This window comes from Saccopteryx leptura, chromosome 4 (assembly GCF_036850995.1).
Source record: "Saccopteryx leptura isolate mSacLep1 chromosome 4, mSacLep1_pri_phased_curated, whole genome shotgun sequence".
Lineage (NCBI taxonomy): Eukaryota > Metazoa > Chordata > Mammalia > Chiroptera > Emballonuridae > Saccopteryx > Saccopteryx leptura.
The window spans coordinates 217,093,756-217,119,212 of record NC_089506.1 but is presented as its reverse complement, the minus strand read 5'-3'; the positions used below and the strand labels follow the sequence as shown (position 1 = coordinate 217,119,212).

At 45.7% G+C, this 25,457-nt stretch overlaps 1 protein-coding gene across 8 annotated transcripts; it reads left to right on the top strand.

Annotated features, from left to right (window-relative positions):
- Positions 1 to 1,618: 1,618 nt before the first annotated feature.
- Positions 1,619 to 24,638, top strand: TMEM219 (transmembrane protein 219). 8 transcript variants are annotated; one of them, XM_066383230.1, is made up of 7 exons: positions 3,066 to 3,083; positions 8,908 to 9,018; positions 10,646 to 10,844; positions 10,932 to 11,121; positions 19,940 to 20,169; positions 21,884 to 22,053; positions 24,533 to 24,638. In XM_066383230.1, exons 3-6 carry the CDS (start codon positions 10,680 to 10,682, stop codon positions 22,019 to 22,021), a joined length of 723 nt encoding a protein of 240 aa, XP_066239327.1. In that variant the 5' UTR covers positions 3,066 to 3,083; positions 8,908 to 9,018; positions 10,646 to 10,679; the 3' UTR covers positions 22,022 to 22,053; positions 24,533 to 24,638. The 8 variants fall into 8 exon arrangements, with proteins under 8 accessions (XP_066239325.1, XP_066239329.1, XP_066239327.1 ...); XM_066383228.1 differs by lacking the exons at positions 3,066 to 3,083; positions 8,908 to 9,018 and adding an exon at positions 1,619 to 1,748; XM_066383232.1 differs by lacking the exon at positions 8,908 to 9,018 and having other exon boundaries at positions 3,059 to 3,083.
- The last annotated feature ends 819 nt before the right edge of the window (positions 24,639 to 25,457 follow it).

The window sequence follows — 25,457 nt, the reverse complement described above, 5'->3', positions numbered from 1 at the left end:
AATCTACTGATGAGCAAAATCTTGGCAATGGTGAAGAGCTGGATAGTACACTGAAGTCCTGAGGTCGGACTCCATCTGCCCTCAGCCAAGAGGGGAGATGGAGAAAGAGAAAGCAGCCCCTGACAGCCTGGAGCCCACCTGGTGCTGTCCTCAAAGGGGGTAGGAACTGGAGTGCCACTCGGAGCTGGCCTGGCCTTTCTCTTGATGAGCATAAACATTTTTGTAGAACCCCAACATCAGAGAGACAGGGCTACTCTATAACTCTGAGGGATCAAGACACAGACAAAAGAACATTATCCAAACAACAGAAGTGACCAACTATCCTCATCCTGGCTAATATAAATTACTCCGCTTCTTCATCAGTTACAGCTTGACTCTTGCTCCTTTCTTCCCACTTTTAGATAAATATTTTTAAGATACCAACTCAGCCTAACCAGGCGGTGGCGTAGTGGATAGAGCTTCGGACTGGGATACGGTAGACCCAGGTTCGAGACCCCAAGGTCGCCTGCTTGAGCAAGGGCTCATCTAGTTTGAGCAAAAGCTCACCAGCTTGAGCCCAAGGTCACTGGCTTGAGCAAGGGGTTACTCAGTCTGCTGAAGGCCCACAGTCAAGGCACATATGAGAAAGCTATCAATGGACAACTAAGGTGTTGCAATGTGCAACAAAAAACTAATGATTGATGCTTCTCATCTCTCCATTCCTGTCTGTTTGTCTATCCCTCTCTCTGACTCTCTCTGTCTTTGTAAAAAAAAAAAAAAAAAGATACCAACTCAAAGAGCTATCCCCACTTCCTGACAGCATCAAAACCAGAGCAAAGTTTGTCTTTGAATACTTTCCAGAAACATAACACAAGCTCAAGTCCTATACAAAGTCATATATAACGTTCTCTTACTGAGCTGCTCCACTGTTTCCTATATTGCGTAGTCACCCTCATTGCAATGAGTCAATAAGCCCAACTTTGTTCAACTACAGCTGTGTTCTTGGTAGCCTTTGATGGGAGAGTTTTTTTTTTTTTCACTGAAAGATACTGATTTTTAAAAAGATTTTATTTATTCATTTTAGAGAGAGAGAGAGAGAGAGAGAGAAGGAGGGTTGGAGCAGGAAGCATCAACTCCCATATGTGCCTTGACCAGGCAAGTCCAGGGTTTTGAACTGGCGACCTCAGCGTCAACACTTTATCCATTATACTACTGCAGGTCAGGCATAATGAAGATACTTATTTTTTAAAAGTTGACTCAAAACAAGTTTTAAGCACTCTGAAATCATATAAAACAGGTCCATGGGTTTTCTTTGACCTGAGAGCTGCCAGTTTGCAACCTTCTCTTTATTAGATGTAAAGATTAATACTGTTATGAATGGTTAACAGCTATTAATTAGCTAAGCTGAAGCAAAGATTGTTTTATTTAATGTCCTTTGCTACTGAGGTCATTCAGAACTCTCTGAACTCTATCCATGCCGTGCCATTTGCAAGGTTGCCTGTTGCATGTTTGTCTGTGAGGTCAAATTCCTATTTTACGGGAAGATGCTGATGTGTACTCATTTCCTGCTCACTGCGAGACTGTAGCCATAGGAACTGTGATAAGTGCACCATAACACCTTCAGGAACAAACCCTCAGGGAACAAAGTTTATTTTAACGAAGCTAGCCTGACCACAGAGAAATCCGGGGGACTTCCTGGGCATCTCAGCACTGGGCAGCCTCCTGACTCGAAGTTGGCTGTGCAGGAGCAGTGACTGGAGCTGTCTCGGGTACGGGCTTCTTACTGGGAGCTGGGACTTGGGCCAGGCAGAGAAGGGCATGGGGAAAATTCTTTCAGGTCTGCTTCTCCTGATGGGAAAATGTAAAGACTTTGAATACCAGGTCCAAGGTCTCTTTACAAGTTCTGAGAGTATGTGGCTTGAGCCTAGATACATAAGGTTTCTAGCATTACCCAGGGTGTTGGCTAGAATATCTTTCAGGGTCCTCTAGCCCTGGAATCACAGGAGTGGAGGCCCCAAGTCAATGATGGCTGCCTTGCCTGTGAAGATGGGAGAGAACAGCAGGGTTTAGGCTAAGTGATGGAGTTTATACCTCATCAGATCATTTCCCCTTTTTCATCCCTGCCACTTCTCATAGAATATGGCCTGTACTCTATTCTCCAAAAAGCCCAGGGAACTTTGCCCTCCTTCCATAGCCTGAGATGATTCCTTTGAATCCTTATGCCTGCTGAACCCCGACCTTTCCCCTTTCCTCTGCTCTGTGGGCCAAGATTTCTTCTGCAGTTTCCCTGCATGATGAAATAGTTTCCCTAGGACTGGAGCTACCCCTAATCCTTTAGTATCCCAGACTCCCCTGGCCAGTGCTGGCCCTTGGAGTCCAAACAGTCTTCCTATGCTCATGTCAGGCTGGGCTTTGTTGTAGAAGAAACTGCTTGTGCAGAACCCCATTCTGTAATATAGCCACTATAGGGAATCTCTGACTGTCTCTCGTGTGCTATATTGGATGGATCTCCCTTAACAGCCTGAATCAAGATGCTTTGGACACAGTCTGGCGGGCCATGCCCACCTCAGTCAAGGAATTGCTCTGTGACAAGCTCAGGTTCCCATTCCAGGTTTCCAGTCCCAGTCTTGTCCCCTTTCTCAGCAGACTATACTCCTGATACCCCAGGATGCCTCTCTCACCAAGCCACTCATTTTGAAAGAGGTGGACAATAAAGATAAATGAGAGAGAAAGAAACAGAGACAGATGCAAACAGAGAGACAGAGAGAGAAACAGAGAAACAGAGACAGAGACTGAGGACAGAGGTCCTAAAAAAGATCTGACATTTTGTTGTCCATCATCTAAATTACAATGTAGGGCTCTTCTTCATCCCTGCTCAGTATGTACCTTTGAGGATTTCTTTTATCATTTATTTATTTCTTAATTTTTATAAAAAGATTTTGTTTATTGATTTTAGACAGAGGAGAGAGTGGGGGAAGAGCAGGAAGCATCAACGTATAGTAGTTGCTTCTTGTATGTGCCTTGACCAGGCAAGCCTGGGGGTTTGAACTGGCGACCTCAGCAGCCCAGGTCAACACTCTACCCACTGTGCCACCACTGGTCAGGTGAGGCTTCTTTTATTATTTAAAAACTTTAAATTACTTTTTTGTGTGTGTGACAGAGACAGAGAGACAGAGAGAGGGACAGATAGGGACAGACAGACAGGAAAGGAGAGAGACGAGAATCATCAGTTCTTCCTTGTGACTCCTAAGTTGTTCATTGATTACTTTCTCTTATGTGCCTTGATGGGGGGAGGGGCTACAGCAGAGTGAGAGACCCCTTGCTCAAGCCAGCAACCTATGGGCTCAAGCCAGCAACCATGGGGTCATGTCTACTGGTGAGCCCATGCTCAAGCTGGTGAGCCCACAACCTTGGGCTTTTGAACCTGGGTCCTCTGCATCCCAATCGGACGGACGCTCTATCTACCATACCACCACCTGGTCAGGCCCAAAGAGTTTCAAGATTCAATAATCTTTTTTTGTTTGTTTATTTTTGTTTTTGTATTTTTCTGAAGTTAGAAGCAGGAGGCACAGAGACAAACTCCAGCATGCGCCTGACCGGGATCCACCTGACATGCCCACCAGGGGACAATGCTCTGTCCATCTGGGGCGTTGTTCCATTGCAACTGGAGCCATTTTAGTGCCTGAGGTGGAGGCCATGGAACAGTCTTCAGCACACGGGCCAACTTTGCTCCAATGGAGCCTTGGCTGCGGGAGGGGAAGAGAGAGACAGAGAGGAAGGAGAGGGGGAAGGGTGGAGAAGCAGATGGGTGCTTCTCCTGTGTGCCCTGACCAGGAATCGAACTCAGGACTTCCATACTCCGGGTGACTCTCTACTGCCAAGCCAACTGGCCAGGGCCAGATTCAGTAATCTTAAAGGAAAAAAAATCAAACCCAGCCCTGGGAGAAGCTCCTTCTGGGCCAGAGCAGCAAGAGGAATTTATCACCATAGAGAGACCAAGGAGTTCCTCTCTGATTCCTTTTGGGGGACTGAATGATTCCCCCCTCAGTCGGCTTTCTGATTCTCACTTGATAAGCTGTAGTCAGGCTTAAATCATAAGCCAGCTTCTGCTACCCATTAGCTGTGCTTCCTCAGTTAAATTATTTAAGCTGTTTAGGACCAGGTTTCCCCCGTAGTATCCAACTTGAGAACCTGATGAGTAGATGAAGTCAGAATGTTGGTATAAGGCAGTAGCATTACAATGAACTACCAATTTTGTGTCCTCTTGTGCTCTCCCCACACACACCTTTGTTTATTTTATTTTATTTTTGCTATATAAGACATTTGTTCACACCCATTTACCCTGATGCTTAGAACTCAATGCAGTTTCTTTCTCTAACCAGTTTGCCTCTACTGGTCCATAGAATTGCTTGGTCTGGCTATATAAATAGATGTTAGTTATAGTCATTTACAGGAACTTCTACCCAAATATACCTAATTACTCTGCAGCACAAGAATAATGGGGGAGCCCATGTGGGATAGTTTGGTTGGTTAGAGCATCGTCCTGATATACAGAGGTTGCAGGTTTGATCCCTGGTCAGGACACATACAGAAACAGATTGTTTCTGTCTTCCTCTCTCTCCCCCCACTTTTCTCTCTCTAAAATCAATAAATAGCCTGACCAGGTGGTGGCGCAGTGGATAGAGCGTCGAAATGGGATGTGAAGGACCCAGGTTTGAGACCCTGAGGTCGCCAGATGGAGCACGGGCTCATCTGGTTTGAGCAAAGCTCACCAGCTTGAGCCCAAGGTCGCTGGCTCAAGCAAGGAGTCACTCGGTCTGCTATAGCCCCCCGGTCAGGGCACATATGAGAAATCAATCAATAAACAACTAAGGAACCACAACGAAGAATTGATGTTTCTCATCTCTCTCCCTTCCTGTCTGTCTGTCCCTCTCTCTGACTCTTTCTGTCTCTGCCACACACACAAGAAAAAGAATAAGTCTATCAACAAGTATATATTAAGTCAGTGGTAGTCAATCTGGTCCCTACCACCCACTAGTGGGCATTCCAGCTTTCATGGTGGGCGGTAGCAGAGCAACCAAAGTATAAATAAAAAGATAGATTTAACTATAGTAAGTTGTTTTATAAAGATTTATTCTGCCAAACTTAGCGAAAATTCGACATAAAGTACTTGGTAAGTAATTATTATTATATGCTTTAACTTGCTGTAACTCTGCTTTATAAATTTTATAAGGTAAAGTTACTTCCCTACTTTATAAATCACCATTACTGTGGAACCAGTGGGCAGTTAGAAAATTTTACTACTAACAGAATTACAAAAGTGGGCGGTAGGTATAAAAAGGTTGACTACCCCTGTATTAAGTGAATACTATATGCTGAAACTACAAAAAGACTTGGGGCTTGCAAGAACACACTACCCCAGGAACTGAGATGCTGGCTGGGAGATTAGACCAAGACTAGGGACAGCTTACCCAGTTGGCTCACAGTGGGCAGGGTGTGACAGAGTGAATGGCAGAGACCTTTGAAGGTTTTCAAGAGAGATCTCTTGGCAGGACTAAAGATGGAGGACAGAGTGGGAAAGGACTGGATTTGAGATTGAGACACTGAATCCTACCGGTTGGGAAACTTGGGATAAGTCCCTTAACCTCTCCAGACATCTGTTTAGCATTTGGAAAATAAAGGAGGGAAGGGTTGTTGAACTTGTTCAGTCATTAAGTGCCTTCCAATTCCTAAATTCTAAAATTCTGTGTCAGATACACTTTTATTTTTGCTTTGAGAAGAAAATATTTCCCATGCTTGGAATTTTATTGAGGTCAATTAGCGGCACTTGTACGACACTCACGATACTGCTGTCAATTCTGTCCTCCCTCCAGTTTCTTTAAAAACATACCTTTTTTTTTTTTTTTTTTTTGCATTTTTCTGAAGCTGGAAACGGGGAGAGACAGCCAGACAGACTCCCGCATGCGCCCGACCGGGATCCACCTGGCACGCCCACCAGGGGCTACGCTCTGCCCACCAGGGGGCGATGCTCTGCCCCTCGCGGGGCGGGGGGGGGGGGTCGCTCTGCCGCGACCAGAGCCACTCTAGCGCCTGGGGCAGAGGCCAAGGAGCCATCCCCAGCGTCCGGGCCAGCGTTCGGGCCATCCTTGCTCCAATGGAGCCTTGGCTGCGGGAGGGGAAGAGAGAGAGAGAGGAAGGAGGGGGGAGGGTGGAGAAGCAAATGGGCGCTTCTCCTGTGTGCCCTGGCCGGGAATCGAACCCGGGTCCCCCGCACGCCAGGCCGACGCTCTACCACTGAGCCAACCGGCCAGGGCCTAAAAACATACCTTTAATTATAGCAGAGTACACATAAAATTTGCCATTGTAACCATTTTTAAGTGTATAGTTCAGCAGCATTAAGTGTGTTCACTTTATTATGCAACCATCCCCACCTTCCATCCCCAGAATTCTTTTCTTTTTATAAAACCCAAACTCTAAACACATTAAACTATAACTTCCTATTCGCATCATTCTACCTTCTGCCTCAATGAATTTGACTACTCTAGGTGTCTCATGCAAGTGAATCATACAAATTTGTGTTTTTGTGGCTGGCTTATTTCACTTTGTAAAAGGTTTATCCGTGTGATAGCATGTCTCAGAATGTCTTTCCTTTTTAAGGCTAAATAATATTCCATTGTGTATATATACTATATTTTGTTTATTCCTCTGTCAACAGACACTGGGGTTGCCTCTACCTCTTAGTTCTTATGAATAATGCTATGATCCTGCATGTACAAACATCTTTTAAATCCTACTTTCAATTCTTTGGAGTAAATACCCAAGAGTGGAATTGCTATATAATATGGTAGTTCTATTTTAAATTTTTAAAAGATATACCAGTCTGTTTTCCATAGTGGCTGTACCATTTTACATTCCCACCAACAGTGCACAAAGATTCCACTCTCTCCACAGCCTTGTCAACACTTAGGATTTTCCTTTTTTCTTCTTAATAACCATCCTAATAGGTGTGAGCTAGAGTCTACTCATGGTTTTGATTTGCATTTCCCTAATGATTAGTGATATTGAGCATCTGTTCATGTGCTAGTCATTTGTATATCTTCTTTTTGTTTTTTTAATAATTTTTTATTGAATTTATTGGAGTGAATTGGTTAACAAAATTATACAAGTTTCAGGTGCACAATTCTACAATATGTGTATCTTCTTGGGAGAAATTCCTTTTCAAGTCCCTTGTGCACTTTTTAATTGGGCGTTTCTTTGTGTTGTTGCATTGTTGTAGGACTGGTCTTTACATACTCTAGAATATTAACTTCTTAGCAGATATATAATTTGCAAATATTTCCTCCCATTTCATGGGTTGCTTCTTCATTCTGTTGTGTCCTTTAATGCACAGAAGTTTTAGATTTTGATGTCCAATTTATCTTTTTTTTTTTTTGTATTTTTCTGAAGTTGGAAACAGGAAGGCAGTCAGACAGACTCCCGCATATGCCCGACCGGGATCCACCCGGCATGCCCACCAGGGGGCGATGCTCTGCCCAACTGGGGTGTTGCTCTGTTGCAACCAGAGCCATTCTAGTGCCTGAGGCAGGGGCCAAAGAGCCATCCTCAGCGCCCGGCCAACTTTGCTCCAATGGAGCCTTGGCTGCAGGAGGGGAAGAGAGAGACAGAGAGGAAGGAGAGGGGGGAAGGATGGAGAAGCAGATGGGCACTTCTCTTGTGTGCCCTGGCCAGGAATCGAACCCAACTCTTCCATGCCAGGCCGATGCTCTACCATTGAGCCAACTGGCCAGGGCCGTATTTTTTTCTTTTGTTGCCTGTGCTTTTGGTGTCATATCCAAGGAATCATTGCCAAATCCAGCGTCATAAAGACTTCTCCCGCCTGACCAGGCGGTTGCACAGTGGATAGAGCGTTGGACTGGGATGCAGAGGAACCAGGTTCGAGACCCCGAGGTCGCCAGCTTGAGTGCGGCTCATCTGGTTTGAGCAAAAGCTCACCAGCTTGGACCCAAGGTCATTGGCTTGAGCAAGGGGTTACTCGGTCTGCTGTAGCCCCACGGTCAAGGCACATATGAGAAAGCAATCAATGAACAACTAAGGTGTTGCAACGTGCAATGAAAAACTGATTCATGTTTCTCATCTGTCTGTCCCTGACTATCCCTCTCTCTGACTCTCTTTCTCTGTCTCTGTAAAGACTTCTCCCTATGTTTTCTAAAAGTTTTATAGTTTCAGCTTTTAGAGAAATAGACAGACTCCCGCATGCGCCCTGACCGGGATCCACCTTGCAACCCTGTTTGGGGCCAATGCTCTGCTCATCTGGAGTCATGCTCCACCCAGCCATCCTCAGAGCCAATGCGATGGAATCAATATAGCCATGACTGTGGGAGGGGGAGAGAGAAATAGAGAGAGAGAGAGGGAGAGAGAGAAAGGGGAAGCGGATGGGTGGAGAAGCAGATAGTTGCTTTTCCTGTGTTCCTTGATGGGAAATTGAACCTGGGACATCCACACCTGGGTGGCGCTTTACCACTGAGCCAACTGGCCAGGGCCCTCCCATGCATTTTTAAATTAACTTTTGCATATGGTGTAAAGGTAAGGGTAAGGGTTTAACTTCATTCTTTTGTATGTGGACATCCAGTTTCCCCAGCACCATTTGTTGACTAAGACTATTTTTTCCTCATTGAGTGGTCTTGGCACCCTTGTCAAATATCATTTGATCAAATATAAGAGGATTTTGTGCTACAGACTTTTGGAAGTGGTGGTACAGAAATAACATGGTCTCCCCAGTAAGGATGCCTCAGTCGAGATTAATACTCAGATTCTGTTCCAGCAGGATTTGGCCAGTGCTGGTTGTGTGCTCGGTGAGCACGGGGGCTGTTTCCCCACACTTTGTCCAAGCTTCCCATCCAAGTTGTACACGATGTTTCTCTTTCACAGCGGACTCAGCTCATTCCCCAGAAAAGCCAGTCACGGCTTATGCAGGCGCACGAAGAGAGTCCGGGTTTGAATCCAGGTTGGTTCCTGGCTCTACGTGCCCTGTTGTCTCAGGTAAAATGGACCTCGGTCTTCTCATATCTAAAATGTGGGCAGCCGTGATATAAGATGGCTATCTATCTATCGAGCAGCCTTGCAAGCTTGTAGGATCCTATTCTTTAAAAAGTCGCTAAAAGCCAGGGAGGGGCCAGACCTGACGTGAAAGATGTTTGATTTGATTGTTAAGAAGCAGACAAGAACGGAACCTAGCCGCCGGGAAAGCCAGAATCCTGGGACTTGAAGCCTCACCCAAGTCCTCACCCGGAACCTGGGCGCGGCTGGGCTGGGCTATCGGCGCGGGTGGGAGCCGAGCCACAGGAAACGCGTGCGGCAAGAATCACGTTCCAGTATCCTCCCGCGCTCCGCGGAGGGAGAGCTTAGAGTTCCCACAGCGTCTCTGGGGTCAGTTCCCTCGCTTCTCTCCCTTTGCTTACTCTGCGCGGAGTTACTTCTTCCCGTTTGGCCCCTTCACTGGATTTCCTCTTGGTACACTCCCAATCGGGATTGAAGCAGGGCGGCCCCCGTGTGGGCACTGCGCAGGCGCGTCCCCGCCGCGGGTGTTGGGGGAGCATGGACCCCGCCCCTTCACGGCTCCACGCGTGACGTCGCGGGGGGCCCCGGCCTCCGCGGGCTCGGAGCGGTGAGAGCGAGCAGCGGGCGGACCCAATGCTGTTAGACTGGGAAGGGATGCGTGTGTAGAGTTACTGCAGGGGAGGGGGCTGGGGAAAGGAGCGGCCCAGGGGCACCACCAGCCGCGGATCACCGGGCGCTGAGCTCTCCCTTTCTGCTCCCCTCCCCCCCGCCCCGTTTCCAAATGTGCCGGGACGAGAGGCAGAGCAGGGGCTGGGCATTTGTACCACCTGCATTTTCCTGGCGCTCTGCTCCTCCCCCCATCCCCTTTCCAGATGTTCCTTTTCATCAGACTGTCGCTTTTCACCTGGGAAAGAGCATCCACTTGAAAGCAGAAGACGGGGTTCAGACCTTGCCTGTGTTCAAGTCCACGAACCTCAGTTTTCCCCATAGTTTTTTTGCCTTGCTTCGCCTGGCTTTGAAGATCAGTACGACACCGAAAAAATAGAACAGAAATGAACATTTGTTGAGTTCTTGCATGGCCAAGTATTATGCAAACTGCTTTATCTGCCACAGTTAGTCCTTTAACGTGCAGTAGAACTCCGATTTCACTGATTCTTAAACTCGCGTGTAGTTTGATTTTTCTCACATAGCCAATGAATGGCAGGGGAGTATTGAAATTGAGCAGTTTCATCAGACACTTCCCTTGGGCTATCGGCTGGAACTGCTCAGCAGCCAGACCCTAGCCCTAGAACAGCTGTTTCCTGAATTTTTACCTTTAAGAATTCTTTTCCGGTTCCTTTTTTTCTAGTACAGCATGCCCTGCTCAGCGTCTGCCTTGATTGCTCCAGAGATGAAATGCAGCAAACATTTATTGAGTGGTGCAGGGAGGTGAACACTTGGGGAGTCTAGTGCCCTGGGTTCTTGTCCTGGCTCTGCCACTGTCTGTGTGGCCCTGGGCAAGAGCAAGTCACTTGTCTTCTTGGTGCGTTAGCTTCCCTTTGAGTAAAATGGGTAAGTGCCTTCTCACTGGCAGGCTCGTGGCCAGTTCTCCCTTCCTGTCCTCCTGCAGGTTCTCCGTGAGGGCCCAGACCCCTCTGCTCCCCATGGGCAGCTGCCAGGCAGGGCACAACTTGTATCTCTGCCTGGCCCACCATCCACCTCTGGTTTGTGCCACTCTGATCCTGCTGCTTCTTGGCCTTTCTGGCCTGGGCCTTGGTGGCTTCCTCCTCACTCACAGGACTGGCCTGCGCAGCCCTGATGTCCCTCAGGTGAGTGCCCTCCTGCTCATCTGTCCCCGGTTGGCCTGCTCTTGCTGCTAGTCGCTCACCCCTCTCCCACCTTCCTTTTGCACACAGGACTGGGTCTCCTTCTTGAGATCTTTTGGCCAGCTGAACCTGTGCCCTGTGACTGAGACAGTCACAGGGAAGTGGCACGGGTCCCGTGTTGTGGGCTTGCTGACCACCTTGAACTTTGGAGATGGTCCAGACAGGAACAAGACCCAGACATTCCAAGCCAAGGTTCCAGGTAGTCAGATGGGATTGAAAGGTGAGATCAAAGAGGACTGTGGGGTTGGACATCAGAACATTCAGGGGTGGGCCCTGCCCTTAACCTCACCAACCCAGTGATCTTAAGCACATCCCCAGGCCTTAAGTCCTTACGATGAAAACAATGCCCACTGTGTAGCTTCTCTATAAATGTTTTCTTTCTCCCCTTCTGGCTCTGGGGTTCTTTGATTACATCCTTGGAGGTGTGAAGAAATGGGCCAGATTTGACCTAATGCTCTTTATCATCCTTTTTCATTCCTATAGCCTTCTCCTCAAAAAGGTACATTTTGCTTCAGGGATATCTAAGAAGCATGTTTTGTCCAGTTAAACTAATTTCTTTAGTACCTGCTGTATGCTGAGCCCAGCTCTACGAGCTATGGTGGATACAGAAAAAATTAGACATCATCGGTTCCAAAGCACTTAAAATCTGGGAAGATGATGAGTGAGAAAGAGTCAGTGGGCTCCATCAATTCCTGTTTGAGATCTGGCCTCAGGTTCCTTATCTAAAAAATTGGGAGATGAAGAGGGAGGAGAGAATTGTGGAATTCCCTGACTTCTGAGGTCCTTTTCAACACTATCATTCTAAGATTCTCCTATGAATCACATATGTGATTGTGTATAGGGGGTAGGTCTTTGTATGTCTAGGTGTACAGGTGTGATCAAAGAGCAAGAATAAAGGAATGTGTCTGATGTATAGCAGTGTTATTGAAATACGATTCATGTGCCATAAAATTCACCCACTTAAAATGTACACTTAAATGGCTTTTCATATACTCACAAAAGTGTGTAGCCATTATCAGAATCAATTTTAGAACATTTTCATTACTAGACAAAGAAATCCATTACCCTTTAGCAATCACTCTCCTTTTTCTCCTAACCTCCCAGCTCTAGGCACTACTAATCTACTTCCTATTTCTGTAGCTTTGCTTATTCTGCACATTTCACCTAATATATGGTCTGTTTTTTGTTTTTGTTTTTAGGTGAGAGGAAGGGATATAGTGAGGCAGACTCCCACATGTGCCCTGCCTGGGATCTACCGGGCAACCTCATTTTGGGCTAATGCTTGAGTACTGAGCTATTTTTAGCAACTGAGGCTGTTGCACTCCAGGGAGTTATCCTCAGTGCCCCGGGCTACATGCTCAAACCATTCCCTCAAACCATTTGTGCCACTGGCTGCAGGAGGGGAAGAGGGAGAGAAGAGAGAGAGTGAGTGGGAGGAGAAGCAGATGATTGCTTCTCCTGTGTGTCCTGACTGGGAATCAAACCTAAGACATCCATATGCTGGGCCGATACTCGATTCACTGAGCCACCGGCCAGGGCCAATATATGGTCTTTAATGACTGACTTCTTTCACTTTGCATAATGTTTTTAAGGTTCATCTATGTCAGGGGTCGGGAACCTTTTTGGCTGAGAGAGCCATGAAGCCACATATTTTAAAATGCAATCCCATGAGAGCCATACAGCGACCCATGTTCGTTAAGCATTATCCAATAAAAATTTGGTATTGTCCTGGAGGACAGCTGTGATTGGCTCCAGCCACCCACAACCATGAACATGAGCGGTAGGAAATGAATAGATTGGAATACATGAGAATGTTTTATATTTTTAACGTTATTATTTTTTTATTAAAGATTTGTCTGCGAGCCAGATGCAGCCATCAAAAGAGCCACATCTGGCTCGTGAGCCATAGGTTTCCAACCCCCGATCTATGTTGAGGCACATACTAGTACTTCATTTCTTTGCTTAATAGTATGACTATTCCACATTTTATTTGTCCATTTACCATTTAATTGACATTTGGATTGTTTCATCTTTTGGCTATTATGAATGATGCTGCTGGGAACACTCATGTACAAGTTTCCGTGTGATCTTCTTTTGGGTATTAAACTAGGAGCGGAATTGCTGGGTCAAATGGTAATTCTATGTTTAAGCCTCTGAGTGCTGAGTTTTTTTATGCTCGCTGACCCCCTTTTCAAGAAATGAAATTAGTTACAGTTTTATTAACTTAAAATCATTTTTGTTTGATAACCAATCTATGGAAACAAGAAGAACATACATTTACCTTTTTTTTTTTTTTTGTATTTTTCTGAAGCTGGAAATGGGGAGAGACAGTCAGACAGACTCCCGCATGCGCCCAACCGGGATCCACCTGGCACGCCCACCAGGGGGCAATGCTCTGCCCCTCCGGGGCGTCGCTCTGCTGCTACCAGAGCCACTCTAGCGCCTGGGGCAGAGGCCAAGGAGCCATCCCCAGCGCCCGGGCCATCTTTGCTCCAAATGAGCCTTGGCTGCGGGAGGGGAAGAGAGAGACAGAGAGGAAGGAGGGGGGTGGAGAAGCAAATGGGCGCTTCTCCTATGTGCCCTGGCCGGGAATCGAACCCGGGTCCCCCGCACGCTAGGCCGACGCTCTACTGCTGAGCCAACCGGCCAGTACATTTGCCTTTTTTTAATGTTGCCTTACACATTTTCAAAATAAATCAGTGTACTCAGGATAGTCAGGAAGCATGAGGACGTACAAGAATGTTTGTATTACTCAAAGGGTTAATCTTTTGAGGTACTGCCAGACTGTTTTCAAAGGGGCTATACCAATTTATATTCCAGCCAGCAGTGTATGAGAGTTCCAATTTCTCCACATCTTCCCCAACACTTGCTGTTACCTGTCTTTTTGTTTATAGCCTTCCTAGTCAGTGTGAAGTGGTGTCTCACTGTGATTGTGATTCTGATTTGCATTTTCTTGGTGGCTAAGGATATTAAGGATATTTTTCACATGCTTATTGTCCATTTGCATATTTTTGGAGAAATGTATATTCAGAGTCTTTGCCCATTTTTAAAATTGGGTAATTTGTCTTTTAATCATTCAGTTGTGCCTGACCTGTGGTGGGGCAGTAGATAAAGTGTCGACCTGGAACTCTGAGGTCTCCAGTTCAAAACCCTGGCCTTGCCTGGTCAAGGCACATACAGGAGGCATCTACTATGAGTTGATGCTTCCTGCTTCTCTCCTCTCTCTCTCTTTCTCTCTAAAAATAAACTTTAAAACAGTATTCAGAGCCTGACCAGGCGGTGGCACAGTGGGTAGAGCATTGGACTGGGATGCGGAGGACCCAGGTTTGAGACCCCGAGGTCACCAGCTTGAGTGCGGGCTCATCTGGTTTGAGCAAAGCTCACCAGCTTGGACCCAAGGTCACTGGCTCGAACAAGGGGTTACTTGGTCTGCTGAAGGCCCACGGTCAAGGCACATATGAGAAAGCAATCAATGAACAACTAAGGTGTCGCAATGAAAAACTGATGATTGATGCTTCTCATCTCTCTCTGTTCCTATCTGTCCCTATCAATCCCTTTCTCTGACTCTCTGTCTCTAAAAAAAAAAAAATTATTCAGATGTAAGAGTTCTTTATATCTTCTAGATACAAGTCTCTCTTATCTGATGTATGATTTTCAAATATTCTCTCCTATTATCTGGATTCTTTTTACTTTGTTGATGGTCTGATTTGAAGCACAAACATTTTTGATTTAGGTGAAGTCTAGCTTATCTATTTTTTTCCTATTGTTGCTTGTGATTTTAGTATATCTAAGAAGACTTTGCCTAACCTGAGTTTGCTAAGATTTACTTCTGTATTTTCTCTCTTTTTTTTGTATTTTTCTGAAATTGGAAACGGGGAGGCAGTCAGACAGACTCCCGCATGCGCCCGACCGGGATCCACCCGGCACGCCCACCAGGGGGCGATGCTCCGCCCATCTGGGGCACTGCTCTGTTGCAACCAGAGCCATTCTAGCGCCTGAGGCAGAGGCCATAGAGCCATCCTCAGCGCCCAGACCAACCCTGCTCCAATGGAGCCTTGGCTGCGGGAGGAGAAGAGAGAGACAGAGAGGAAGGAGAGGGGGAAAGGCTGGAGAAGCAGATAGGCGCTTCTCCTGTGTGCCCTGGCCGGGAATCAAACCCAGGACTCCTGTACGCCAGCCCGATGCTCTACCACTGAGCCAACCAGCCAGGGCCTACTTCTGTATTTTCTTCTAAGAATTTTACAGCTTTAGCTCTTGCATGTAGATCTATGATCTACTTTGAGTTAATTTTTGTGTATGGTGTGAGGATGAGATCCAGCTTCATTCTTTTGCAGGTGGCTATTCAGTTGTACCATCATGTTTTGTGGAAAAGACCATTCTTTCCCCATTGAAAGCCTTGGCACCTTTATTAAAAATCAGTTGACCATAGACATATGAGTTTATTTTTGGACTTTTCTATTCCATTGATCGCTGTCTATCCTTATGCTAGTTCCTCCTCTTTTTTTTTTTTTTTTTTACAGAGACAGAGAGAGAGTCAGAGTGAGGGATAGACAGAGACAGACAGACAGGAACGAAGAGATGAGAAGCATCAATCATTAGTTTTTCGTTGCGCATTGCGACACCTTCGTTGTTCATTGATTGCTTTCTCATATGTGCCTTGACCGTGGGCTTTCAGCAGACCGAGTAACCCCTTGCTCGAGCCAGCCACCTTGGGTCCAAGCTGGTGAGCTTTTTGCTCAAACCAGATGAGCCCGCGCTCAAACTGGCAACCTCGGGGTCTCAAACCTGGGTCTTCCGCATCCCAGTCTGACGCTCTATCCACTGCACCACCACCTGGTCAGGCATAGTTCCCTACTTTTTTTTTTAATTTTTTTAAAAATTTTTTTATTTATTCATTTTAGAGAGGAGAGAGAAAGGGGGAGAGAGAGAGAGACAGAGAGGGAGACAGTGAGGAGAGAGAGACAGAGAGAGAAGGTGGGGAGGAGCTAGAAGCATCAACTCCCATATGTGCCTTGACCAGGCAAGCCCAGGGTTTCGAACCGGCGACCTCAGCATTTCTAGGTTGACGCTTTATCCACTGTACCACCACAGGTCAGGCAGTTCCCTACTTTTTTGATAGCTATAATTTTGTAGTAAGTTTTGAAATCATAAAATATGAGTCCTCCAACTTTTTTCTTTTTAAAGATTGTTTTGGATATTCTGGATCCTTTGAATTTCCATATAATTTTAGGATCAGCTTGTCAATTTTTGCTTTGGCAAAGAAGCTTTTTTTTAAAAAAAAAAAATGGTTAGAGACATAATAACATCGAAGATTATTTTGGACAAAATTAAAAATGAGCACCTGCTGTGTACCAACCTTGGGGAATACAGAGATCTGGAAGATATGGACCCTCACTTCAAGTTGCTCATGGTCTAGCCAGGATACAGATTTGAATAGAAATAAATACCTTGCAATGTGTAGAGCATGGGGTACAGTGGAAATACTCAAAAGTCTGTCAAGCAGGGATGGTGAAGACAGGCTTTCCCAAGGATGCAGTGTCTGACCTGCAGCTTGCGGGGGCCTCTGAGATGCCCTTCCAGCCAGAGGGAAGAGCATATGTAAAGGAATGCATATGGGAACCATGCTGGCATGTGTAGGAACTTCCAGGGATTCCATTTGACTGGTACAGGGAAGAACTGTTGAGTGCGTGGCAGGTAATGGGCCTGCAGGAGCACTCAGAATCCCCTGGAGGGTCTCCTGTGCCGATCCAAGGCAGTTGGACTTTATCCAGTACATTTGGCAAATTCAAAGATTTTAATCGGGAAAATAGTAGGATTTTGTTTTTGTATTGTTCTTTTAAAAAGATAACACTTGTTAAATAAATAAATAAAAAGATAACACTTGTAGACTGAGTGCCTAGAAGGAATGTGTCCAGATGCAGGGGAATGTGTCCAGACTAGTTGGGAAGTGGTTGCAATAAAAAGAGGCTAAGGCCTGACCTGTGGTGGCGCAGTGGGATAAAGCGTCGACCTGGAAATGTTGAGGTTGCCGGTTCGATACCCTGGGCTTGGCTGGTCAAGGCACATATGGGAGTTGATGCTTCCTGCTCCTCCCCTTTCTCTCTCTCTCTCTCTCCTCTCTGAAAATTGAATAAATAAAATCTTAAAAAAAAAAGATGATAAAAACTGAACTAAGACAGTGCTGTGACTGGAGGAGACATTAGAAGTCTGAGGACATGGTGACTGATTGGATCTGGGGAACAGAGAAGAAAGGGGAGTTCTCTTACAGAATTCCACATGGACATTTCTCAGTTGTAATCATGATGTGCATACTGGTTTGTATTTCTCTTTTTTTTTTTCAGTATGACAATGTGTTTTGTATTAGTGCAAAAAAACCCCAAAGCATTATTTTAATGGATGTGAATGATTTATTGAGTGGTTAGGCCGTGATTTGTTCATGCTTTCCCTATTCTTCAACATCTCTATTGTCTCCTATTTTTTTTGTATTTTGTGTGGAGTCACAATAAATATTTTGGCATACTTTGCATTTTTCTTTTGAATATTTTCTTAGGATTAGTTTCTACAAGTGGTCAAAGGATATGGACCCCACTTCCCAGTTTGTATTTTACCTTGAATACTCTTTTTTTTAATAGACAAATTCATTTTATTGTAGTTTCAGACCACACAGAAGTATATAAAGCAGATATAAAAGTCTTCCTACTTCCCATGCAGTGTTGAGAGTTTGGTGGGCATCTTCTTAGTCCCTCTCTGTACCCATTTAAAATTGCGACAGATACAGCCAAATTGTAGGCTGTCAGCAAGCCTGACTAGGCGGCGGCGCAGTGGATAGAGCGTCGGACTGGGATGCCAAGGACCCAGGTTCAAGACTCCGAGGTCGCCAGTTTAAGCACGGGCTCATCTGGTTTGAGCAAAAGCTCACCAGATTGGACCCAAAATCGCTGGCTCGAGCAAGGGGTTACTCCATCTGCTGAAGGCCCGCAGACAAGGCACATATAAGAAAGCAATCAGCCTGACCTGTGGTGGTGCACTGGGTAAAGCATTGACCTGGAATGCTGAGGTTGCTGGTTCAAAACCCTGGGCTTGCCTGGTCAAGGCACATATGGGAGTTGATGCTTCCTGCTATTCCCTATGTTCTCTCTATCTCTTTCCTCTCTCTCTCTCTCTACTCTCTCTCTAATAAAAACGAATAAATAAAAAAAATCAAATCAGTAAATATTAAAAAAAAAAAAAGCAATCAATGAACAACTAAGGTGTCGCAATGCGCAACGAAAAACTAATGATTGATGCTTCTCATCTCCGTTCCTATCTGTCCCTGTCTATCCCTCTCTCTGACTCTCTGTCTCTGTAAAAAAATAAAAAAGTCACCAATTGAGAGTGCCCACTTCCTCACATCTTCAACAACTCTTGTTACTAACACTTTTTAATTTTTACCAGTTTAATGGGCAAAGGAATTATCTGATTATTTTAATTTACTTTCTCTGGGTTGCTAGTGAGGTTGAGCATTATATTCTTTGCTTATTTTTCTTTGTCTTTCATTGTCTTGAATTTTAGGTCTTTATACATTCTAAATAATAAACCATTCTGCCAATTAAATCTATTATAGATATTTTCAACCAGTCTGTTACTGGTTTTTAAAGTAAGTTTGTTTGTTTTAAGTGAGAGGAGGAGAGATAGTGAGATAGACTCCCACGTGCACCCCAACTGGGATCCACCTAGCAACCCCCTTCTGGGGCCAGTGCTTGAATCAACTAAGCTATCCTCAGCACCGAGGGCTTATGCTCGAACCAGTTGAGCCACTGGCTGCAAGAGAGGAAGAGGGAGAGAAGGGGGAGAGAGAGGAGGAGAGAAGCAGATGGTCGCTTCTCTTGTGTGCCCTGACCGGAGATCGAACCCAGGACATCCATATGCCAGGCCAATGTTCTATCCACTGAGCTAACCAGCCAGGGCCAACGTGGTTTTTTTTTAACTTATCTTTCATTGTATAGAAGTCTTTGATTTTGTCTTTTTTAGGAAGGGTTTGCTAACTTTAAAATTAGGAAATATTCTTCTGTATTTGTTTTTAAAATTTATTTCTTTTTATTTTTCTTTTTGTCTTTTTTTTTTTAAAACCCTTGTTGCGAGGGCTGACTTTCAATAGATCACAGCGAGGGAGCTGCTCTGCTACGTACTGTATTTGTTTTTAATAGGTGTTTAGGTTTTTGTTTTATTTTAGTTTGTTTGTATAGGTAATTAACACATCTGGACTTTATTTTATAGTGTGAGATAAGAGGTGAACTTTTATTTCCCAAATGGAAATTGTCCCAAGGGTATTGACTGACTAGGCCAGTGTTTTCCCACTAATTCAAAATGAGAGGTGAACCTTTTCATGGATTTTGGCATCTAGTGGAAAACTGCTTTCTTGAAAAAGGACGAAGTAGTGTACAAACTGACATTGACAATGTGTATCCCAGTTCCACTGCAACCTTGTGACAGTATTGGTCTGTTTGTTTTGTTGGTTGTGAGCTAATTTAAATTCACCTATTATATTGGCATGCAGTTATTTTCATTTTTCAGTGATGAAATGATGGTCTATAGCAGAGGTTGGGAACCTTTTTGGCTGAGAGAGTCATGAACGCCACACATTTTAAAATGTAATTCCATGAGAGTCATACAACAACCCCTGTACGTTATGCATTATCCAATAAAAATTTGGTGTTGTCCCAGAGGACAGCTGTGATTGGCTCCAGCCACCGCAACCGTGAACATGAGCGATAGGAAATGAATGGATTGTAATACATGAGAATGTTTTATATTTTTAACATTTTTTTATTATTATTAAAGATTTGTCTGCGAGCCATATGCAGCCATCAAAAGAGCCACATCTGGCTCACGAGCCATAGGTTCCTGACCCCTGGTCTATAGAGTATTTTATTGAATAGAATCAGTGCTAAAACACCTGGTACTGTTAAGAAGTCTTAGAAATGAATAGAAGTCTGGAAGTGGATGGCTTCCATCCGACCCTTCATTTTCTCCCATCTCCTCTCTTGTGTCTCCTGTAGGGTCTTCTGCAGAAGAGCTTGTCCTCATTACAGCCAGGGTGACCGCAGAGAGGACACCCGGTGTCTGCCTGTATTTTAGCGCTGCTCCAGCTCTCCTGCCCTCCAGCCAGCCGCCTGTATCCTGCTCGGAGGACGGAGCAGGAAATGCCACCCTGAGCCCTAGGATGGCCGAGGATTGTGTCAGGGTCTGGAGCCAGGAAGGCCTTGCACTCACCAAGCTGCTCACATTGGTAAGAGCTGCAGGTGATCAGAGTTCCATTGATTGCCATGCTGCATGCTGTTTCTTTCTCTCTCTCTCTCTTTTGTTTTGTGAAAAAGACAGACAGAAAGAGGGACAGATAGGGACAGACAGGGACAGACAGACAGGAAGGGGAGAGAAGCATCAATTCTTTGTTGTGGCACCTTAGTTGTTCATTGATTGCTTTCTCATATGTGCCTTGGCCTGGGGGCTACAGCAGACCAAGTGACCCCTTGCTCAAGCCAGTGACCCTGGGTTCAAGCTGGTGAGCTTTGCTCAAATCAGATGAGCCAACGCTCAAGCTGGCGATCTCAGGGCTTTGAACCTGGGTCTTCCACTTCCCAGTCCAACGCTCTATCCACTGTGCCACCGCCTAGTCAGGCTGCATGCTGTTTCTTGAAGGCAATTTTGCCTAGTAGATAAAATGTAGGCTTTGTAATTCTGCCTGGGAGGCTGTGTGACCTTGAACAAGTACCTGAGTCTCTCTGAGCCTCAGCTGCCTCATCTGCAAAATGGAAAACATGATACTACCTCCTAATTTCAATAAATAAGTGTGAGTGAATGTAAAGGACCCACTACAATGCCTGGCACATAATAGAGATTTGATAAATGACAGCTATTACTATTAACTATTGTCTTTAAATACAATAAAATATGACCTCTGCCTCAAAGGAATTCAGAAGCTAGGCTAAGAGGCAGAGTAAGCTAATTGGTAGCATAGGGATCAGAGCAAAATGTTATTCAAACGCAAAGTAAGGAGCAATTAACTCTAACTTGAACATTTATGGAGAGTGTTTCACAGAGATGGTAGAGATGGTATCATTTAAGAAAAGGAATTGTGTACAGTAGTTTATAATGTACATAATGCTTTCAGATTCATTATCTCATTTGATCTTAAAATAGCCTTTTGGGGTAGCTGTTATTATCCCATTTTGCAGATGAGAAAACAGGTTCAAAGAGAAGGAGTGTATCGCCTAAGGTCACAGAATTACTCAAGTGGCAGACCGGGGATTAGGTTTGCGGACTCTGGGTCCCAGGCTTGTACTGCCGTCAGGGTGATCCCTGAAGACTGAGGGGGATTTGGGAAGAGGATGCACTAGAGAGGGTTCAAGAGAAAGGAAATACATTGCAGGCAAAAGAGATCAGCATGAGCACAGGCCTAGAGATGGAAAAGTGTTCAGCCTTTGGGGACACTCCGGGATGAGGGGTTTAGAAATGACTTAGGGAGAGGCAGGAGAGAGGCAGGGCCCGGTCATGAGGCATCACGGGGCTGGGCTAACATGCTGCAGGCCAGGGGGCCGCTGTTGCCGGGTGGGAGAGCCTGGCAAAGTGGAGGAGAGACCAGCTGGGAGGCGTGGTCTTTCCTCACATTTGCAGTGACTCCGGTTAGGAGCATCCCCTGGGAGCTTGGAATCAGAGATCTTGGTTTCCAGACCTGGAAATATGGAAGATAGTTGAACTCTCATAGAATCATTATTAGGAAATTCGATGGTTGGGCAAGAAGGCAGTATGTCAGCTATGGAGACAGTGAGCTTGTACAGACATAACTTATACTTCCTCTTTAGTTGCTCCTTGAATGTGCAGAGAGCTCTTCTCCCCATGGAGACCTTAGCTTTGGGCTGGGGTAAGATGTCTTCCTAAGGGAAGAGTCTCCATCCGCCATCTGTCTCATTCATTCCTCCTTCCCTCCCTGTGTCCACCCCCAGGAGGAGCTGGCTCTGTGTGGCTCCAGGCTGCTGGTGTTGGGCACCTTCCTGCTTCTCTTCTGTGGCCTTCTCTGTTTTTGTACTGCTGTGTGCTTTCACCCACGCCGGGAGTCCTACTGGTCTAGAACCCGGCTCTGAGGGTACTGGCCTACTTCTTGTCTTGTTCTCAGGTAAGGTTCTTTGTCTCATCCTGTGGGAACTGGGGATGGGGTGCGGGTGGGCCTTGTCACAGTCATTCCTAAACAATGCAATTTGATTTTACTTGCTTTTTGAACTTTATATAGATGGAGTCATCTATATTCTTTTATGACTGACTTTTTTCAGTTAACATTCTGATTTTAAAATAGCTCTAGTTCACATCCAAGAAGATCTTTGGTAGCAATGGGGGATTAAGAGGTTTGAATTTGATGATGTGTCCTGGACATGAATTTTGTTTGTCTTGCCTTTTTTTTTTAATTAAAAATATTTATTAATTTTTGAGAGTGGGGAGAGAGAAAAAGAGAGAGAGAGAGAAGGGGGAAGGAGCAGGAAGCATCAACTCCCATATGTGCCTTGCCCAGGCAAGCCAGAGGTTTCAAACCAGCGACCTCAGCGTTCCAGGTCAAGGCTTTATCCAATGTTCCGCCACAGGCCCGGCTATGTTTGTTTTGCTTTTGTCCTGAAATTCTGATACCCACTTTTATGACTCAAATTTTGTAAAATTCATCTTGAACAGCTCAAAAGAATTGATAGATGATTCCTGTTACTAGGCACATACTTTGTGTCCAAGCACTTTACATGAACTTTCTCTTTTCCGTTAGCCATCATTACCTTTAGAAACGGAATCTTTGGAGGGACATGGGCTCACAAAGGTAGCAGGAGGTGGGAAACATATTGGCTAACTAGTTTGTATGTCAGCTGATTAAGGAAAACAAAATATCTATGCAAAATCTTCTGACCCTGTCAGGTAGGTCTCATCCAATTTGAGATTCATGTATTGGACAGCCAGCTCTTACATTGTTCTCGGCTTCAGCTGGCTGCTGTGCCCTAGGATAGTAGTCGGCAAACTCATTAGTCAACAGAGCCAAATATCAACAGTACAACGACTGAAATTTCTTTTGACAGCCAATTTTTTTAAACTTAAACTATATAGGTAGGTACATTCCTTATCGAGGTTGCGCCTGCAGGTGGTATTCTGTGAAAGAGCCACACTTGTTATAAAGTACCGCACCCCAGATTCTGAAAGGCACTTACCTCATTTCATCGAGTCCACGTAGAGACACCCAGTCCAGATAAATTTTGAAGAGCTTTATTAGAGGAGGAGATTTATTAAATATGCCGGCCGTATATGGCTGACACGGGGCATCTGCAGGCCCAAATCGGGCAGTCCCAAAAGTAGTTCAGGGGCTGCTTATATACCCTTGATCACACATGGGTGAGGCAGAGCATGACATCGTGGTATAGGCTGGCAACATTTGTTTAGGGGATACACAGAAACATTAAGACTCTCAAGGTAACACAATCAAAGACATTTATAAATCTTTCAGGGTTCCTCTTCCCTCACTAGCCTAGAGGTATTTTACTCTCAAGATTCCAGGAAGGGGGAAGAACTACAGTCAATGCAAGGTGGTATGTAAATTCTGCCTCCTATTGAAAGGGAAGTTTCTAGGTCAGGGGTCCCCAAACTTTTTACACAGGGGGCCAGTTCACTGTCCCTCAGACCGTTGGAGGGCTGGACTATAAAAAAAACTATGAACAAATCCCTATGCACACTGCACATTTCTTATTTTAAAGTAAAAAAACAAAACAGGAACAAATACAATATTTAAAATAAAGAACAAGTAAATTTAAATCAACAAACTGGCCAGTATTTCAATGGGAACTATGGGCCTGCTTTTGGCTAATGAGATGGTCAATGTGCTCCTCTCACTGACCACCAATGAAAGAGGCGCCCCTTCCGGAAGTGCACTGGGGGCGGATAAATGGCCTCAGGGGGCCGCATGCCGCCGTGGGCTGTAGTTTGGGGGCCCCTGTTCTAGGTTAACCTTTATTTTAGATTTAAAACTGAATGACCCATAGTTCTTGCAAGCCAGAAACTTCTACATTCTTCTCCCTCCCCTCTCTAAAGGAGGGATGGAACGGGAAAGCCTGATAGGAAAGCCTGACCTTTCCTCCCAAAATATTAATATCAGTTTTCAGCTTTCGGTAATTTACAACACACTCAAGGGGCCGAAGAGCACATGCGAGCTGCAATTTGCCAACCAGGGCCCTAGGACATAACCGTGGGAGTAGTAGAAACAGCTCCGGCTAAGGGAAGGGCCAGAGGAACTGGATATTCAAGACCAGCTTTGCTTAGGGCTAGGCCTGACAGGAAATGAGGTACCATGATGCCAGGCTAAGATGCTGGGACTTGACACTGCAGGCCATGGGGACTACTGGTGCTGAGTGGAAGAGAGAGAGACCAAGCCTTCCTTAGATCTGAGCAGACTGGGAAAGGAATACTTTCTGGCCCCAGGCAGATCATGACGTCTTGAAGCCATCCCAATTGGATGAGTGCCTGTATCTATCTCTAGTTGTCAATTCCTTTGTCCTTTCCTCAATTTCTGCAGCCATTCCAGAGCTTTCCCCAAGGGCTCTCTCACCTGCCTGGTCTTTTCTCTTTTGCTGCAGGTGTGAATCAGCTTCTTGGGCCTTGATTCTGAGTTGGAAGAGATGTTTCAGAAAGTGGAGAGCTAGAATGTGTGTGGGGAAAATAAACGGAGTTTTTGCTCAGTGCTGCCCAGTGTGTTTATTGGGAACTGGATTGAGGTGGGAATGTTAGAGTAGTCTGGCTCGGGAGGTTTGGGGGACTTTTCCTTGTGGACACTTAGTTTGGGATACAGGTTGTTATGGTGCATGTGCTACTGCAGGTATTCCCATGGTTGGACTCTGGCTTTGGAAAAACACCTGGTTTTGATCCCAGCTCTGCCACCACATGCCTATGAAATAAAATCAGTCATTTCAGCTAGTTGAGCCAGGTGGGTTTGGTCATGGGGATGCTTTGACATAATGCAATATGACATTGGGTAGTTCATACAACTGTACAAGGCCTCAGTTTGCTGAAAGGATTTGGCAGATTGAGTTTACCCAGCAAAGATTCCTCGAACTTGGGAGCCGATACCCAGGCTCTCTGGGTACTTACTAACTTGAGTTGCCCATTTTCCCGCCTTTTCCGCGCCCAGCACCAGGTTTTCTCTACCCCTCCCAGCATCTACCCTGCACGCAGGCGCAGATCATGGCTTTTTTTACCCGTGTCCCCTCAAAGCTTCCCCTAGCAACAAGCACCCGCTCATCTCTAAAGCGGGTCGAGCGCATGCGCCGCAGGCCCCTCCACCGCCAGTTGTCGGAAAGCGCGCTGGGCTCCACCCACTCCAAGCCTTGCCCACCTCCCCACCTCCCATCCCCGGTCCGCGTGGCGAGGCGCGTGCGCACTCTGGCTCCGTGGTTGCCGATCTTCCTGTCCGTGGCTGTAAGGAGAGAGGGGCGGGGCTGTTTCCTTTGGGGCCCCGCCCCCCTTAGCCGGCTGTCCCTACAGCGCCTGCGCGCTCCCGCCCGG

Bases quoted from the DNA above. Each gene is read 5' to 3' on its own strand.
- TMEM219 (XM_066383225.1), top strand. From the start codon at position 10,427: ATGAAATGCAGCAAACATTTATTGAGTGGTGCAGGGAG. The intron at 11,122-19,939 runs GTGAGATCAAAG...TGTCTCCTGTAG, and splicing joins TAGTCAGATGGGATTGAAAG to GGTCTTCTGCAGAAGAGCTT. The intron at 20,170-21,883 runs GTAAGAGCTGCA...GTCCACCCCCAG, and splicing joins TCACCAAGCTGCTCACATTG to GAGGAGCTGGCTCTGTGTGG.